This window comes from Mirounga leonina, unplaced genomic scaffold, assembly GCF_011800145.1.
Source record: "Mirounga leonina isolate KUSES-001 unplaced genomic scaffold, KU_Mleo_1.0 Mir_169, whole genome shotgun sequence".
In the NCBI taxonomy this organism is placed as follows: Eukaryota; Metazoa; Chordata; class Mammalia; order Carnivora; family Phocidae; genus Mirounga; species Mirounga leonina.
The window spans coordinates 5,123,750-5,143,559 of record NW_023270431.1 but is presented as its reverse complement, the minus strand read 5'-3'; the positions used below and the strand labels follow the sequence as shown (position 1 = coordinate 5,143,559).

General features: G+C 37.4%; 1 protein-coding gene across 1 annotated transcript in view; it reads left to right on the top strand.

Moving 5' to 3' along the window:
- The window catches only part of ROBO1 (roundabout guidance receptor 1), a 405,403-nt gene that overhangs the window by 368,115 nt on the left and 17,478 nt on the right, over positions 1-19,810 (top strand). The window contains exons 23-26 of the mRNA XM_035015148.1: positions 1,540-1,647; positions 4,716-4,860; positions 7,964-8,212; positions 16,927-17,333. Coding sequence (XP_034871039.1) covers positions 1,540-1,647; positions 4,716-4,860; positions 7,964-8,212; positions 16,927-17,333 — 909 coding nt within the window. The remainder of the gene's footprint in view (positions 1-1,539; positions 1,648-4,715; positions 4,861-7,963; positions 8,213-16,926; positions 17,334-19,810) is intronic.

Here is a 19,810-nt window from a genome sequence, read left to right as displayed (position 1 = left end):
TACAACCGTCACAATACCTCACATTTTAAATAAATAGACTATCCCATTCTTTCCACTCAAGATTGGAAGATAATTGCTTCTACATGGTCATATAAATGAATGGCATTTTTATATCAAACTGAAGAAAAATAATTAAATTAAGCTTGAACTGGAGAAGTGGTTCAATTTGTTGTATTTCTCCTACCTCGTGTGTCCCTAAGACTGCTGCAATGATTTTAGAACCTAAATTTTTTTGGTTGACTTGATTGAAGTCTGTCAGGATAGAATCTAAAATAAATTGTTAAATGGTAGCAGTGGAATAGTATTTTATAGCCTGAGGGGAATGTTTCTCTATTATATTATGTGTGAGTTGGAAGAGGTAAGTATTTGATTTCTTTATAGTCCTTTAGGCTACCGCTTTAATAACATGATTTGCAAAGTTGTACCTCTGGGGCGGGGGGGGGAAGAAAAGAAAAGCATCCTCTAATATGAATAGTTCAGGGCAATTTTGCACAAGTGTCCAGGTTAATGACACATCTTATTGTAGATAATTAGAGACCTAGATTTATTTTCTTTAGGCTTGAGTTGTGACCGTTTTCCTCAAAAATAAAATGTATTACAGTTGGAGATGACAAGCATCCCATTTGATTAAGTTAATGTTATGTATTTTGATTTAATAATACAGTCATCCTGCCTTTTTCAAAGTTTGAGAAAACACTTGATTGGCATAAAACGCAGTTCAGTAAATATTTGTTAAGACTTTTGCACAAGCTCATGACAAAGGATGACCACGATGAAGAGAGGACAGTTTCTGCAATCCTGTAGTTTGCAGTGGGCATTCCAACTGTTGTTACATCATTCCTCTTTAGTATATGGCTTTACTATGGACTTTGGAAAGTTTGACAAGCCTCTGAACAAATATTTCAGAGCTCTTATTTATTGTTTTTATTGCTTGTACCAGACTTGGTATGCCAACTGTAATAAAGACCTGGAATGCAACTAAACTAATGGGTTATTACCCAGTACATTCCAGTGGCAAGTTTATCACTTAGATTTTTACCTTTGCCTAAGTAAGCAGAAGCCTTCCATGGCAGATTGAGATCCTTTGTTTTCTTATCATGGATATATTTTTTATTAGATACCATCTTGCTGACAAGTTTCAGGGCTTTTTATTTTAATTTTTTAAAATGATTTGCAGACATGATATTTTCCTGATTTCTTATGGTTAAAATTATTTCGTTGTTATATTTTTCAAGTTAAGAAGTCAAGCAATTCCGATTTCTGCCTTAGCTGATTTATAAATATTTTAAAGAGAAGAAATAGTTCCTTATATGATTCGTACATAGCTATGTTTAGTCTGATTTATATAAAGGAGATGATGCAAAGAATTTGGATTCTATAAATCTTAAAGAGACATGCCTATCTTTTCTTGACTTTTCCTCCTTTATACTTCTATACGATTAGCAAGTGATCAGCATGGTAACTTAGAAGCCTAATTGGTGGTAAATGATTAAGGCATCAAAGAGAAAATAAAAGTTTTTTTCCATCTGAAATGTCTAGATTATCGAGCAAATGACACAATTCCTCCAACTATCCCATACAACCAATCATACGACCAGAATACAGGAGGATCCTACAACAGCTCGGACCGAGGCAGTAGTACATCTGGTAAGTATGGGGAACCAAAGAGAAAGTCAGTCTCTCCTTTAAAAAAACGGTATATTCCACTGTTGAAGATTGAATGCTAATGAACTGATGTGCACACATGACATGTCTACGCACTTTATATAATTTGAATTTTTCCAGGCACGGGTCTTGCAATTTGAGCGACAGTCCACTCACTAAACTATTTTGTGTTCTACTTAGTAACAAAGATTAAAGATCCCATTCCCCTCCTTGTTAATAAACCTTTTTTTTTTTTTTAAGATTTTATTTATTTATTTGACAGAGAGAGACAGCGAGAGAAGGAACACAAGCAGGGGGAGTGGGAGAGGGAGAAGCAGGCTTCCCGCGGAGCAGGGGGCCCGATGCGGGGCTCGATCCCAGGACCCTGGGATCATGACCCGAGCTGAAGGCAGACACTTAATGACTGAGCCACTCAGGCACCCCGTTAATAAACTTTTATAAAGCCAGAAGCATGGACTAGACTTTAAAGGCAGTTGAAGCTTCTTTTTTTGCCCTTGGCCAAAGTAAAACTAAAAATGTTGGGCATATACTTAACCTGCTAAATTTGTTATTCTTTGAAGCAATCTATACAGCACATAAAATCTGAGGACCCTTGAGCAGAGTCACAAGCCTAAGAGATCATAGGGACAACAGGAACCTGCCTCCATTGATAAGCCTTGTAACTTTCCCTCAGTTCTTGCCCTACAACCTCGTAAAGCAACCTTCTAACTTGGGTTTGTAAGAGCCTTCGAAGCCACAGTGAGGCCTCTTCTCTTCATGCTGTTGCAGCTGTTTACCACCTGTTTTCCTGATAGGGGCTGCAGAAGGGACTTCGCTGGTACTTAAGTCCGGTTTTTCTAATTAAAGGCGATTCATTATTAGAACTAACATGTGGCGAGCCACATCACGATGAGATCAGAACGGATTGATCTTGCCTCTAGTATGTTTCTCCAGGGGAGTGTAGAAATATCACCTCTCAGTACCTGGACTGAAGTTCTGCTAGGTGCTTTTAGCCTGTGTCTTTACCCCTCTCCTGTAATGAATATGGCATTTGCATTTTATCATCTTCCCTTGACAAAGGCCTGTTGATTTGGCATTTTTAAGCCTACATTTTGTCACTGATTGGAACTATTCCTATTGGAATTAAAGGAGTTTAGAAATACCTCTTTGCCTTTTTAGATCTACTCTTATTCTACTGTATGTTGATTTTTTTAAACAACTAAAATCTTACTAAGGAAACCCTGAATTAACAGGGATTTTTAAAAGGATCTCCTCTTGGGAAAACCATAGAAAATAATTTAATATATTGATATCTCATGCCATTTTATCTTTGCATTCTTAGCCACTTAGAAAATCATATCTTCCTGAGGAAAATGATTCTATGATTGTGATTAAAATGATTCTGTGTTGTTAATTTTAAATTGACTTTCTCCATCCCTCAGCTTAGAGACCTAGATCTTGGTGTTCTGCTGCTATTTATTACTTGGTATTCTGTGAATATTTGGTAAAAAAGATTAAAAAAAATGTATAGTCCGGTGTTAATTAGAGGAAAGAATGAAGCAAGCAAGTGATGTGTAGGAGAGATTTGTAATGTTAGGCCTCTTAGGACAGATGGAGTTATTAGAGTAGATGCATGCCAAGAAATCAAGAGGAAGGCGCTGGGTATAGTCAAGTCCACGATTCTTGCCTAGTCTTTCCAATACAGGACAACTGAGTGAAGGAAGAGAGAATGGAGACATACAGGTAGAGGCCTGAGAATTGTAATTTATTACTAACAGCCAGTCCCTTGGCCCATACTTGGTGCAGTAACGTACCAGTTCAAGAACATCTGACTTAATGCACAGATTGGGCCAAAAATTCCAAAGCAACTTAAAAAAAAAAATAAGGGTCATTGAATATACCAAGACCTGTTTCATGCACCATGTAACTTGGAGCTGTTTCAGAAAGGTTAAAAATATAAAGACCGGGCGCCTGGGTGGCTCAGTTGGTTGAGCAACTGCCTTTGGCTCAGGTCATGATCCTGGAGTCCCTGGATCAAGTCCCGCATCGGGCTCCCTGCTCGGCGGGGAGCCTGCTTCTCCCTCTGACCCTCCCCCCTCTCATGTGCTCTCTCTCTCTCGTTCTCTCTGTCTCAAATAAAGAAAAAAAAATATATATATATATATATAAAGACCAAGAAAATTCACAGATTTTAAGGGATCATATGAGAAACACAGTTGTAAGCTCATCGTCTATAATTTCCATAAGAATCTAAAATGTATTGTATTAGAGGAGGAAGATAAAGATGATTTTATCCTCAAATATCTTTTGACCCAAAATTATTTTAAAATGAATACTCTAAAATGTGCAGTTACCTGAATTTAAAGAATATGCCAAATCCAAAATCAGAATACTAGGGCACTTGCATAATTGGGCTATTTCAAACTACTAAAAATGTTCAAGCAACATCATTTTACTCTAAGCCGTAATTTTGTAGAAACTGGGGCTAAGAGCACTTCTCTCCTTTTTTAAAAATCATTTCTCTGCTTCTTTTGTTGTTAGTTATATTAGTTCCTCCAGCAATGATTTTCATCTGCACCTGCCTTTCTGACGAAAACTGGTAATTTCATTGTGCCTAAAACATTTCAATGGACAAGTACAAATTATATATATTCAGTGATTTAATGCAACAGTGGAACTCTAATAGATCGTATCTGTATCATATTGTATTTTAGGTTCCAGCAATTAAATAATAGAAAGGCACTTCAGAAAATATGTCTACAGCTCATTTGTTTTAGGTGATAATCCATAATGCAATTAATTGCTGTAAGAAGATCACTATTAATGATATGACTTGTAAAATTCATTTGTGATTTTATTGCTTTTCCACTATTTATTTTGCAGTTAAACTTGGCAATACGTTGCATCTTCTATTGTACAAAGTTCTGTTAAGATTAATGAAGAAAAGCTTGTTTATCTGCTTCTGCATATATGAATTATACGATCATATTTACAGGAAATAATTCACCTGTGGATAATAGAAAAACCTTAAAGGCCAGAAATAAAAGACTTGGATTTTATTTCTTTTCAAGGGAGTCAAGGGCACAAGAAAGGGGCACGGACACCCAAAGTACCAAAACAGGGTGGCATGAACTGGGCAGACCTGCTTCCTCCCCCGCCAGCACATCCTCCACCTCACAGCAATAGTGAAGAGTACAGTATTTCCGTAGACGAAAGGTAAGAAGAATTTCAGAACGGATGTAAGTGGAATAGGATGATTCCTTAAACCCATATGAAGCAATTATTAAACTAGATCACTAAGGGGAGACATTCCTAAGGTCCACAAACATTTGTCTCTGAAAAAAACAGTATTGCTATGTTAGAAGGACTTGAAAAACATCCTCAGTGCTGCAAAAAAAAAAGGAAATCGTGCCTTAGACACTTCTTTTGAAACTAAGAATTATGAATCAGAACACACATGCACAATTTACATATGTGTTTATGTTTTATACATGTAATTTACATATGTAATCATATATAAAAATGAATACAAGATCACATATGCATCATGATATATATATAACCATACACATATATTTTATGATTTTCAAATATCAGAATTTGTATTGCATATTCTTGAATTTTCATAAAACAAATGTGTGAATTTGTACAACAGCTAAGGTATCCTGAAAACTTTTGTTTGTTCTTAGATATTATCACATTATGCTGAAAACTGTGAAACTTCAAACTCACTGAATTGTCTCTTACAACAATTCAACTAGTGTAAATAATCATATCATATGACAGCGATAAGAAAGTTAGTGTGTTTTGCTCTCTCTCCAGATTCTATAGAACTGAACCAACAGAGCAAAACAGATGTTTCACTGGTATGATGATCAAAGGAGAACTCACTTGACATAGAGAATTAACAAAAAATAAAATCTACCTGAAAATACGGTCTTTTTAGTGACTGTTGTAAAAATAAAGACAATGTTCTTTCATTCTCCACACACGAAAAATAGTTTTACGGATCCAAATATGCCAGGAAACAAAACTCTGTACCTTTGTTGTTCCAGTCATTTAATGAGCAAATACTGAGCCATCACTCCTAGGGAAGATACAGGGATAGGTTCCTGCAAGTCTCTGGTCACACATTTTTGTCATCTGATCCATGCATTATCTTGTTTTATGTGTGTTTTTGTTTAAAGACACCTGGTGCGATATGTATTGTTGATTCATTTACATTGAACTGTAGTGTCATAGGTCATTCCTGGCCAAAGCTTATCTAGTGTACATATTTTCTCTATTTGACACGTCATAGCCTTTTGCACTTAGAAACACTAGATCGCACTAAAGCTCTATCCTTGGGGGCTACTTTAAACAGGGAAATTATCAATATAAAGAAAAAAAACTGAGAATGATGTGGCACTAGATAGACTGAGAAAAGGACACTTGTTTGCAGTATGAAAACTGACACAAGAAGGTGGAGTGACTCAGATGCTTCACCGTGAGTATTGACTTTGGGTTACAAATAAATTTTTGCAAGTAGGTGACTTTGTAAGTATAGAATCTGCAAAAATTGAGAATTGACTATAGTTTTTAAAAAGTCATTTTCTAGGCTCTGTTAACATTTATTGCTATTTTAGTCCGCCAGTAAAGGGACTAAAATGAAATAAGTGGATATAGTTTTTTAAAAGCCTACAGGAGATACAACTCTGCCCTGAAGGGAAAGACTGATTCAAAGTGGGAAGAATGAAGGTTTCCTGATCCTTTGGCTTTTGTTCTTGACTTTGACATATGATACGGTTCTCAATCAAGAGGAAGAGGGATTTTATGGACATTGGGACCACACAGAGATGTGGCCTCCTGGAGGACTAAGATGGGTCGGTGGGAGGGAGGGAGAGGAAGCTGGGAAGGCAGGTGTAAACCAGGTTATACAGGTACTCGAATGTCTTGTTTAGGTATTTGTATATTTCCCTCTAGTCAATAAGGGAGCCATGTATTACTCTGCAGCAAATGAATGATCTGAGAGTAATGCATATTATAATAAAGTAATTTTGGAGGCACTGTGAGGATTCAGAAGTGTAGAGTGACTGGAGGCAAAGAGATCAATTAAAAGGTTATTGCAGTAGCACATACAACAGACTTTAGAAAAGTTGTAGATTTGGGAGATTTTTAGAGAGGAAACAGAGATGAACCAGGGATCAGTTCAAGGTAGAAGAGAGAGGAGTAAGGTGAGATGACACAAGATCTCTAGTTTAGGGGAGTGCACAAATTGCTGTTATTTTGTTGAGAAAGGAGACGTAGAAAAAGTGTCAAAGGGAGGTAGTAGGATTGGTAAAGTAAAGGAAGACTCAAAGAAATCATGTTATATGAGCATCAAGTTTCCTGAGTTCAGGTGAACAAAGCAGGTGGTAGAGAGTGAATGAGAGAGAGGGGTAACACGAACACAGTTTATATAATGCAGTAAATTACTGCCATTTGAATCAATAACCGTCTGCCCTGGGGTGGGAGAAAAGAGAAAGGCATGAATGTTTCCCAGATCCATCTAGAGTTTCCACACAGCTCTAGCAGAGGAGTAGTGGGGCATTTTATTGTTTATCGACTATTTTATGTACTGTGTTTTTTATTCAACATCCTAAACGCAAGCCAACAACTTCATTTGTGCTCAACTGAAGAAATAGTGATCTATTATAATTTCAGAGAAAGGTGGATTTTCAAGAAAGGATTTTTAAGAGTAATTTTTCTCGGAGGTTAGCATTCATCTCTAGGTCATCTGTAGGACCATCCCTGAGTCACCTTTTTGAAGTGGAAGGCTAGACTACATGCAACACACTTAGGAAGTACTAAGTACTAAGTTTAACTGCATTAAGTAGATGCCTTTATTGCATGACTTCTCAGAGCCTGCAATATGCTGATGTAAATTGTAATCACTCAGAAAAAATATTATATGTAGCACTCACCAACCTTGGTGATAGTGAACTGTTTTTTGTATTTTTATTTATTTTTAATTTTTTATTTACTTTTTTTAAAGATTATTTATTTGAGAGAGAGAGAGAGCACAAGCAGTGGGGAGGGTCAGAGGAAGAGGGAGAAGCAGACTCCCCGCTGAGCAGGGAGCCCAATGCGGGGCTCCATCCCAGGACGCAAAGGCAGAGGCTTAATGACTGAGCCACCCAGGCGCCCCATGAACTATTTTTTTTTTTTTAACGGTGCTCCCTAAACGTGGCTCACAACATTGAGGTTAAAAAAACAACTCAAAGCTGATATTCCACTGACTGTACGAATTATTTCTTTGCATAACCTGAAGTAAATCTAAATGTGCTTATCATTGTTTTAGCTATGACCAAGAAATGCCGTGTCCCGTGCCACCAGCAAGGATGTATTTACAACAGGATGAACTAGAAGAGGAGGAAGATGAGCGAGGCCCCACTCCCCCTGTGCGGGGAGCAGCTTCTTCTCCAGCTGCGGTGTCTTATAGCCATCAGTCCACTGCCACTCTGACCCCCTCCCCACAAGAAGAACTCCAGCCCATGTTGCAGGACTGCCCGGAGGAGACTGGCCACATGCAGCACCAACCCGATAGGAGGTACACTGTCACTAGCCTTTTGCTGACAAATCAGATAATTTCCACTCTTAAGTGGCATTTGTAGAATGCTATTATATGAGCTCATTTTCATGTCTAGCCTTTTTTCCAGGATCATCATGCAGTAAGCCTCGGTAATTAACATATCAAGTAATATTGTTGACCAGAACATGAGATTAATTGATCCCAGTGAACTTGCAACCATAAAATAATGTGCATTAATACTCACCCATTATGATAATTGCATTCATAAACACATGGAGATCATGTAGTAAATATATGCATTGCTACTCTTGTAGCAATTTATTGGTGATGCCTGTTTTTGCATCTTAGTTTTCAATAGCCGTGGGTAAGTCATTGCTTTGGTCTGTGGAAAATAGATTTTCTCCTATCTTTTGAAATGAAGTCTGAACGATTTCTTGCCTCGTAGCTGTACTGTTGCAGAAGAATGAACTTGGCGTATTTATTTCGCTTTGACCTCAGGTACCTTTATTTTAGGTCAGAGTCCTTTTGTCCCATTTACTAAATAATGTGTGTGTGTGTGTGCGTGTGTGTAACCAAAAATTCAGCATTGCCAACCAATACGTTTTTGTTAGACACAAATAAATACTTCCCTTGTCATTTCTACCACATCAAAGCTATTACTGCATCAAGTTAACTCCTCTCTCATTGTTGATGATTTGGTTTGTACTATTTCATTACCCTTGACACATTATATTTCACACATGTAAATTTATATATATACAAAACTTTCTATGTTCCTAATATAATTTGAAACTGAGTATGTTATTTGCCTCTGAAAATTGTCCTTCAATTTTCTTGAATGAATAACATATTTTCATTTATACTGCTTGAATTCTGTAGATTAAAATAGAACTTACAATGTTTATTAATTATTCTATCCGTAAGAGGTTCTTACCAAATTCAAATCATATACTCTCTAAAATGAAGGCGGTCATTAAGGCTTCCTCTGTGGGACAAGGGGGAATTTGGATTGCCATCCGTTTATCTTTAATAGTGTTAACCCATGAAACTTCATGGAGATTGAGAACGAATAAAGCACCTATCTCTTTTCCCTATTAAGGTCACAGACCATCTCCATCACTCTTATTTGAAGCAAATGAGGGGCTAATAGAGGTTCTTAACTCTGAAATATGTCAGCATTCTCCTTTCATTCTCTCACATTACCTATTTCCCCACCATTCCCCTTTGTGTTATAAGCGGTACGTAATATCTTCTTCCTGGCAAACCCCTTCTGTGTTCCTCTTGTCATCCTTTCCACCTTCTTCAAATCAGTCAAAATCAGTTCACCTTTATCTATCCTGACTTTCCAGCCTCTTCCTCTTTATTCAGTTGTTCTTTCTCTTCACCGTTAATCCTACTTTTGTTAAATGTTCCCCTGTCTTAGCCTTTCATTCTAGTTATCATGCTCTCCTTCTCCTCTACTCCTTAGGGCTGTTTAATCAACTCTGCCTTACCAATTCCCATTCACACCTTAGCCCACTGCATTCTGACTCATACCATTCTGCTTCCATTAGTCTACTGAAAGTAACTTCCAAATGGTCAATCTAAAGACTTGTCCATCTTTATCATACCTAAGCTTTCTGCAGTGTTGGCAATTTTGTAAGTTGTTGTGGGAATCACATGAGATAATGTATGTAAAGTATCCGAAGCAGGGTAAATATTCAACAAATTTGAGTTTCCTACTGTCCTCCCCTTTATGCCATCACTCCATTGCTTGGTTCAATAATTACTTGTATTCTGATGGCTTAAATAAATAAAATTTATTTAGTCATCCCACCCTTTTCCTGAGCACCACAGTGATATTTTCACTTGGCCATCTCACACTACACTTGCCAAAACCAAATTCTTTGTCTTTGCACTTGACCTTTCAGACTTGTTTCATTTCCTCCTTTGTTGGCTATCGTGTATAGAATCATTAATCCTTATTTATTTGAATAACATATTAAAAATAAAATAGCCAGGGCACCTGTGTGGCTCAGTTGGTTAAGCATTTGACTTCAGCTCAGGGCATGATCTCAGGGTTCTGAGATCGAGCCCCGAGTCAGGCTCCCCACTCAGCAAGGAACCTGTTTCTCCCTCTCCCTCTGCCTCTCTCCATGCTCGTGCTTGCTCTCTTTCCCCCTCTCTCTCTCTCTTTCTCAAATGAATTAATAAAATCTTAAAATATATATATAATAAAATAAAATAGCCAAAAATCATTTAAAAAACTGTCATTTTGCCATCAACTTAATTTTCCTGTTGCTTAATTTCTTCTGCTATCTTCCTACCATTCCCCAAATTAAATTATTCACAATCCCTTCATTTCTGACTTTAAAATATCTTTTGTTTTTGTTCCTTTGTTTCCATCCCTATATATACCTGCTAAGGCAGACCCTCCATCCCTATATTCTGCCCTATCCTTGAACTGATCTCCACTTTTCTTCTATTTCCCCTTTCCTGCCCGCCCTCCACATTATCTTTCTGGACACAAAAGCCTGGGAATGTTCCCCCTCATTCAGAGTCAGGTCCTGCTCTTCAGCCCAGTGGTCAAAGCCTTTCATGGTCCTTCCTGCTTTATGTACCTCTTCCCTCCCATTCTCTCCACACACCTTCTTTTCTAATTACTTTGTTTGAAATTCCCTGACTTTTGCCTTAAATTCACCAACATCTGGTCAGCGCTGCCACTTCCTGACCCAGAGAGGGTTGCTCTGGAGCTGACACGTGGAGGGGGGGGGCACTCTTGGCTTTCATGGCCATACCCCACATGTTTAGTGTCCTCACTGGGCACCCATGTGTTAGCACATGCTGTTTCTTTGATTTCGGGGCCAGGCGCATCTCATCCTTCCAGGCCCTGTTAAAATGCATCCCCTCTGTGAAACTCTCATTTGATTGCCTGGCAAAATTCAATCAATTCTTTTCTTTTCTCTTCGCAACGGTCTGTTCAGAGCTCCGCTACTCCGCTAATCAGTTTTCCTGTTGCATTAGTGTTTGCTCTCAGTATGTCTGTTTCCCTCTTTAAAGTGAAAGCTCTTTGAGGGCAGAGCTCACATTTTACTCATGTCATTGAGGTGGCACAAAGCTTACCTCCGTAAGTATTTGATGAAAGGAATTGGAACTTCCATGAACTCAGAATGAAAATGAATGCAAATGCTTTGGCTACCTGCACTTAAAATTCTGTTTAATTATATACAGCCTTTTTGAAATAATGATTTCCATGAAGGTACTAGGAATTTAATCTCCAGGATTGTTGCTGGAAATAACACTGGACGCTAACAAGAAGTAAATGAAGTCCATTAAGCAACAACAACAATAAAATATTAGTATTGTTCTTTTATGATGAAGGTATTTTCTACATGTTTACTGTAGAAATATTTGAAAATACAGATAAACAAAATGAAAATACAAAAGTACCAATGATCCACGTAGTCAGAAACAGTCACTGTTAAGGCCCCAGTAAAGATCTTTTCAGTCTTTCACCTCTGCATATACTCACATTGCTTTGAATTTGTGATATGCCAATATGGGATAATTGCTCTTTTCACTGAATGTTGTGGTTTTCCATGTCAGTAACTTTTTATTTAGATATTCATGTTAAACAAAAATATACTGTGATTTCCTTAAACAATTCCTTAATGTTGGACATTTAAGTTATGTTGACGTTTTTGATACTATATACAATGCTATAATTCTCATTTCTAGTTATGTCTTTGAGTGAAGCCTCTTCTCAGACCCTTGACCTATTCGGATGCCTGGCCCATCAGCAGATGGCTTCTGTTTCTCATCATCCTGCCATGCCCCTAATGATGTACTCATTAAAGATAGATAGCTATTTCTCTGCAGATTTCATTCTGAGCATCAGACCCTAATATCCAAGTACTCGTTTCTGTAGATTTCAGCTGCTTAAATATCACTCAGAGCAATACACATATCTCCAGCCATAAAGGCACTTTCCTACTTCCGACAGCCATTTTCTCTTGCCTGTATTACTGTAATGGTCCATAAGTGGTCTGGTTGCCTTTAGCCTTGGCCCTTCTGCAATCTAATCTTCCTGCTGCAGCCTGTGCAGAGGCATTTTCCTAAAATGCAACACTGATCAAGTCTCTCCATTGCTTAAAAATCTCTCAATGGCTTCCCACTTCCCCTAGAATAAAGGCAAGATTCCTTAATGTAGCAATCAAGGCCCTTTGTGATCTGACCCCTGCGTGCCTCCCCATCCTTATTCATCGCCACTCACCTCTTCTCTGTTCATGGTGCTTTCATTCTACTTTTCTTCCAGTTCCTGGAATGAATACTTGGTCACCCACCTTGAGGTCTTTCCCCCATGCCATCCTGTTTTCCTGGAACACCATTATCCCCTCTCTTTTTCAGAACTAACACTTATCTTTGAAAACCAAGGTGAAATGGTAGATACTCTCCATAGAATCTTTTGCTGATGTCCCAGTTCCGAGATAGGAGCCAATTCTATGTGTTCCCATAACACCTTAGACATCCTCTGTTTGTGGGTACTGCATTTCTTACATGGCAGTAGGCTTCCAAGAAGGCAGGAGGAGGAAGTTTCCAGGCCAGTTAAGAGCTCCACTCAGAACTGACACGGTTGCCCTTTTGCCAGATTCTGTTGGTCAGAGCAGTCACAGGGTCATTGAGATTCCTGAGTATAGAACTAAAATCCCTCTCTTGATGAGAAAGTGGCAAGTTCTCATCCCAGAAGAGCGTTGGGATAGGAGATATTGTCATGGACATCTTTGCAAAATACACTCTGCTATGTCCTGATATATAGTTAGCTTTATTAAGTATGTATGCCTTAAAATCAAATCCTTTTATGACTTAAAGTATAAAGCATTCCCCAAGCTCTTTTTGCTTGTGATTCCTTTGGTCTCAGAACCTAGCAATCTCCCCATAATAGAGACAGTGTAAATGTTTAAAGAATGAATACATTTTTTTACTGAATACATTTTTTTACTGTTATGTTTATTGATTAAAAGCATAAATAAACAGTGTGGTCTCTATTAATAAGAAATTACTGAACTAAAACCATTATATATCTGCAATATTTAATTAAGCATTTAGACTGCTTTAATATGGATATTGCAATTTTGGCATTCTAATGAGCTTCTAGATATTCTTTGTCTAAAACTAGGTAAACTAGGTAACCAACATAATAGGAATCTTTCTTCTCTTTTCAAACAATAACTATGAAAATGATATAATTAGACTTATTTGCATATATTGTTTCAAAAAGTATCTGGTACTATTGAGCTTCCTATAGTTGATATTTAGCAAAAATTTCTTGAGAAGTAAAGGTAGTTTTCATGTATGGGATAGGAAATTAATTGATGTTTTATTAATATAGACAAACTGAATATGGTACATTTGGAAAGAAATGACTGTAAAAAGGCAAAGGAAAATTAAATATCTTGTCTATTTACAAACCAGGTAATGGTTAACTGTACAAAGTATTGAAGCTATTCCAGTTTCAGAAAAAAATCTCCAAGGTATACATTTCTCCCCCTTTGTCTTTTGTCTAGTAAATGATATGTGGTGAATTATATAAATATCTGCTTTCATAAATTAATGGCATTGTCCCTGTCTTCTCTTGAACATGTTTATGAAGACATCATTTTTGCAGGAGCCTAGAGTGTTGTGATTTGCAATCATATACTTGTACATTATTTCAGAAGATGTTGAAACCCCTCGGGGAGAAAAATCTAGAGGGTTGAGGTTCATTTGTGGCAAGTCCCACTTGAGTGCAGAATCTTGAAATAGCTTTTTGTTTTCAAATAGAATATATTACATATTTCAAACTGTACATGTTTATCACACATTCCCTGGGCTTGCCTTATTTACAGATGGTTTGAATAAATTTTTCTCTCTTTCCCCAGCATTTGCACAGGGTGATAGTAGTTAAAAGCCAGCCCTTGTTGAACATGAAGATGTTTTTGCTCTACAGAATGTAAATTATCCAAGTACAACAATGCTGGCTTCCTTTCATAGTGAAGTTGGCTGTTCACATCCCTTTATTGATGGTCAGAATAGTCCCCTTTGTGCTAGAAAGTCTTACATGTCTTTAAAAAAAGAAGTTTCTTGTGGTATTTTAGATGTACGTGCTGACAAAGTCTGTAAATTGACTTTTAAGTATGGTATTTTATTGCAACCCAAATTAAACAAAGGTTTTCCTCCATATTGAAACAATTATCCATTTTAATCTCTTAAATAACTTCAGCTTTGGCATATTCTTCATATTTCTTCTATTCCCACACACAGATGCATTAGAAAACACCCAGAAATAAAAAAATAGTACATTATATTAAAGAACTGTCTCTGTGTGTATACATACATATGTATATGTATAAGTTATTACAGTACATATTATGCATATGTATATGTATATTGTGTGTATGTGTGTGTGTGTAATAACAATATTCCTAGAAGAAAAGCTGTGACCTGAGAAATGAAATGTGGGATTAAAGTCTACATTTGATACCTACTAGCTATGGGAACTTTGGTAAGGTCCTTAATTTCTCTGTATTTCAGTATCTTCATCTGTGGAATGATAATAAAAGCAGTACCTTGGAAAGCTGTTGGAAGAGTTCACATTGTAAAATATACTTAGTTACAAAGTAGATGCTCAATCAATTAGTTAATTGTAGTATTTTAATAATCATTTATTTTTAATGCTTTCCATTTGTGTTAACAAAATGTGTTTATTGAAGTGTCTCAATTCATTGAATTAAAAAGCACAAAACATTTCTTTGAGCCGCTAGCTTCTCACCCTTAAAGCTCTATTGCTATATTGAACTTCCCTATTCTTCTCTTTAGTAGGTCCCTTTGTTAGATTTTGACCAAATCCTCCATGGTTTGGTTTGTATGCTTTCTTTTAATTTGAGGCTCAATCCTATTAATTTTTTTAATTCTACTTCCAATATAGTTAACATACCATGTCATATTAGTTTCAGGTGTACAATATAGTGACTCGAAACTTCCATACATCACCCGGTGCTCATCACAACAAGCACCCTCCTTAATCCCTATCATCCATCCTCCCCCACATCCCTGTTGATAACCATCCATTTGTTCTCTATAGTTAAGAGTCTGTTTTTTGGTTTGAATCTTTTTTTCCCTTTAATTGTTTGTTTTGTCTCTTAAATTTCAGTTCTGTTCATTGTAAAACTATAATCATGCACTTGCGGACAGCCTTTGCAGATTGTACCTGTCTGTGTCTATGGTGGCATGGAGTAAGAGGGCATTCTCTGCTTTTAACCACTTTTGTCCTACTCCCTCTTCTCCTAAATGCTAAGGTATAGCAAACTAGATGAGGATCCAGTCTTCTCCTTGGTTAGCCCCAGTGACTATTCTGTCTCGTCTTGCTCTGTGAGTATGATAAGGATGGTGAGGGAGATGGGCTGGAACCAACTTACTGATGAAGGACTCAATTCTGGGCAGTGTCTCTAGGCATTTATAGTCCTTGAACAATTTAGCCACATCTTCAGGTGGATTACCAGTCGGTTGCATTCATGCTGTATCTTTTCTAGCCTCCTAAATCATGGAGGTGGCCAGATGACGCTAGAACCTGATCTCACTACCATCTAGTGCTTGTGCTCAGGTTGGCACACTTGTGTGGAATCTATCTTCCTTTCTTCTCAAAGGCACAGAATTTGAAGAGGTGTTGTGACTTTTCCAAATGACATTCCCCTTATATCGTCTCTTTAATCTTGCTTAGAGAGTATTGGGACTGTTGAGCAGGTCACTGACTAAGCAATCCTTTAACTAGAAATCACTGTACGTCTTCCTTTCTGTCAAGCACTTTCCTAAATTAGGAGTTAATCTCTTGATATTCTCCCCACTTGGGAATAACTTCTTTCCACCAATCTCACTTTACACCAAGGTCAAAACACTATCTTCTCAGTCATCTTATCCTCTCTGTGGGTGATGGTGATGGATGGTAGTAGAAGGACTGCTGTTAGCTGATGTTCTCTGGATCAGTGGAGAGACGACTGAAAGTAGTTATTGCGAACTCTGTGAACTTACACTGTAGAATACCACTCACATTGTCCTCAGCCTTGGTCCTTAATTAATTTCAAGATATCAAGAAAAATATCTTTAAGCATTTTATTTAACAGGTAGGTGGAATAATGGTAAAAGTGATAGGTTTAAAATAGCTAATAAGTTTTGGTGAATAATTCAGGGGAAAAAAGTGCTCTTGGCTCCCATAGCCTTTATTTTAATAGAATAAAATCTAAAGGAAACTGTGTCATATGCTGAATATATGATTGTTCCATCCTATGAAATTCTCTCTATAGTCACCACAAATGAGTCCATTTGCTTGGAATGGTAGGCGTGGAAATGAAATAAAGGGAAAGAAACATGTTTATGGAGCATCTGTTCCGGAACTGATGTCTGTTGTCTTTGGTAATAATATCTATCATTAATATTCAATGAGCTTTAAGACAACTACATAGGCATGTGTTTCCAAAGTATGTATTACTTCTCCTTTTTTAATTGAATATAATCCAAATGATAAAACATAAGGTGACTGTGACTTACAGGTAGCTGAGGATATTTCTGTTAAACTTGAATCGAAAGGAAGCCCAGCTTGGTTAAATTAGCTCCCACAGAAGCAACAATCAAATCAGTGTACTTGGCCAATTTCTTGGTTAATGTATTTTGTGTGTCTTGATAATGAGCTGAGCCAAACCTGTTTCTCCATCTTCCTGCAGACGGCAGCCGGTGAGCCCCCCTCCACCACCACGACCGATTTCCCCACCACATACCTACGGATACATTTCAGGACCTCTTGTCTCAGATATGGATACAGATGCGCCAGAAGAGGAAGAAGATGAAGCGGACATGGAAGTCGCCAAGATGCAGACCAGACGGCTTTTGTTACGTGGCCTTGAGCAGACCCCTGCCTCCAGTGTGGGGGACCTTGAGAGCTCTGTCACTGGGTCCATGATCAATGGCTGGGGCTCAGCCTCAGAGGAGGACAACATTTCCAGTGGACGTTCCAGCGTGAGTTCTTCTGATGGCTCCTTCTTCACCGATGCTGATTTTGCCCAGGCAGTGGCAGCAGCTGCGGAGTATGCTGGTCTGAAAGTTGCACGTCGTCAAATGCAGGATGCTTCTGGTAAGTTCTGCGCTTGTCACCAAGCTGGAAAAGAAGACTTGATGGGTGCGTGTCAGCTGATGATTATCGCCTACGAGCTTGTGTCCAATGTGAAATGCAGCTATTATTACTGTTTTTTATTTGCTGCCTGAGGAAACCAAGATCCAAGCATATGACATAGCTTGGTTATTCCCTTTTTCTGGACAAGGCTTTTTAAATCTTCTAGTTTATTTTAATTTAATAAATCCTATATAATGTGAGTGAAGCTCCCTGGGAAGCCCTTGTTTTTATGGAAGTCATAGCAGATAGGTGTACAATTTCTTTAGGTGCGCCTATAGTCAGGTGAGGTTTGTGTTACATGATTTTTTTGAGGTGTAGGAAGTAACCAAAATAAAACTCATTGTGATGGTTCTCTTATTCTATTTAATTAGAAATTCTCTAGGAGAAATAAATAAATATGCGGGGGAGGACACTCAACCATTGGAAAATGGGCTATTTCTCCTTAACCCCCATTCTCTTCATGCCCTCTCCCTGAGAACATTAATTTAATTAGGAAGATAGAAAGATGTGTGTGATATGCATACATTATCAAGCATAGACGTTTCATACTTAAAGTAAACATTTTTTTTAAAGATTTTTTTTTTATTTATTTATTCATAAGAGACAGAGAGAGAGAGAGAGAGGCAGAGGGAGAAGCAGGCTCCCCGCTGAGCAGGGAGCCCGATGTGGGACTCGATCCCAGGACCCTGGGATCATGACCTGAGCCGAAGGCAGACGCTTAACCATCTGAGCCACCCAGGCGCCCTAAAGTAAACATTTTTAATCTAGTAATTTGGAGAGGAAGTTAATCCAGATGAGTATGTGTTTTTCTGTTTTCCTTCGTCATTGCCAGTACCCTGTTTATAATGATCATATATCTATTCTTATGTTTGAACCCATTTTTATTTATCACCTATTCCCAACCTTGTAGAGTAAACAGTATGAAAAAGGAAAGAATTTAAATTAAAGTCATACATTTATCACATGCCATTTATTTCTGTAGGATGGAATATATACACAGTATACATTCATATACACATTGTGTAAACCAAAAATACAAATAGTAGAGTAAAATAATGTGGCCAGCAAAAGATATATTTCTGAGAAATAAAAGACTATCATAACACATCAGTAATTGCTATCTTGTTTTGTTGTTTTATTTTTCTTAGTTTGGTAACTATCACATTGGTACTTTTCCCTATTCTCTTCAGATACTAGATTGGTCATCATTTTTTTAATCATTTGTAGAATGTGTTCAGAGAAAATAAGGTTATTTCTATATGTTATTTATCAAGAGCATGTTATAGGAAAAAAGAAGTCTAGTACCCCTCGACCTTTTATTGTAAAACATATATTTATTTCGGCTATACCGATATTTTATGAAATTCAACCAAATTCCTTTATTTCCCCCTCAGTCGCTACTGAATGTAATAACTATCCAAACCTACCTATCTTTCTTAATAACTAACATCTAACTGTGCGCATAGCTTTTATTTCTCCTTATTTTTTAATCTTCTGTTAAAAAAATAAGGAAGTGAAATTAAGCATCTCAAACTACTGCTTTCAGATTGCATTAGAGATGCGTTTCAGTTCATTAAATCAACAAAACATGGAAATAACGTTGAAAATTCATCTGTAAATGACCTGATGCCTCAGGGTCTATGAACAGTAGATGGCTTTACACAATAGAATGAATAATGTGCTCACTCTCAGCCCTAATTCTCTCTTTTCATGGATATGTAACTTTAATTGTAATAGTCTCCATCATTGCTAAGGGGAGTTTGGTTTAATATTTTATTGTATTGTAATTTAGTGGCACTTCCGGTTTTCATTTGGCTTATAATTACAATGAACTAAACATGCATTGGCCTCTGCCTATTAAAATGTTCTTCTCAAGAAAGGGTGCTACTGATCATATGACTTGAAGTTAATATGAATGAGTAATCCAATCAAATTGCTTCTCACTTGGCTGCATTGGTGAATATTATTTAATATGCATCAGTTAGCATTTTTAAATATGTTGATTCCACTATATGTGGCTTCACCTGTCTGTAGCCAAAAGACATGTTGTGTAGGTTTGTTTGAAGTTTCTTACAGTACAAAAAGAAGTTCCAGCTTTGTGTATCTGGAATTTCTAAAAACCAGAATAATGAAAGTCAAGCATAGGGCCAAGATTTCCCTTGCTGTTATGGATTAAATATTTTGTGCCATTGTGATACAACATCTCTGTAAGACAGCCAGAAAACTGGGGAGCTCTGAGATGTACTGTGTCTAATTAGCACACTCAGTTATCACTGGTACCTGCAAATATTGTCCTTCCAAAACGAAAAAATGAAAACTGCCTCTGCTACCACCAAAAAACGTAGAAGTTTCTGGAGGGGTCACTTTATCCAGACTCAGCAAGTAAACATCTAGTGAAAGGAAAGGGGTATAAGTAACTTTGGACAGGTCTAAATATG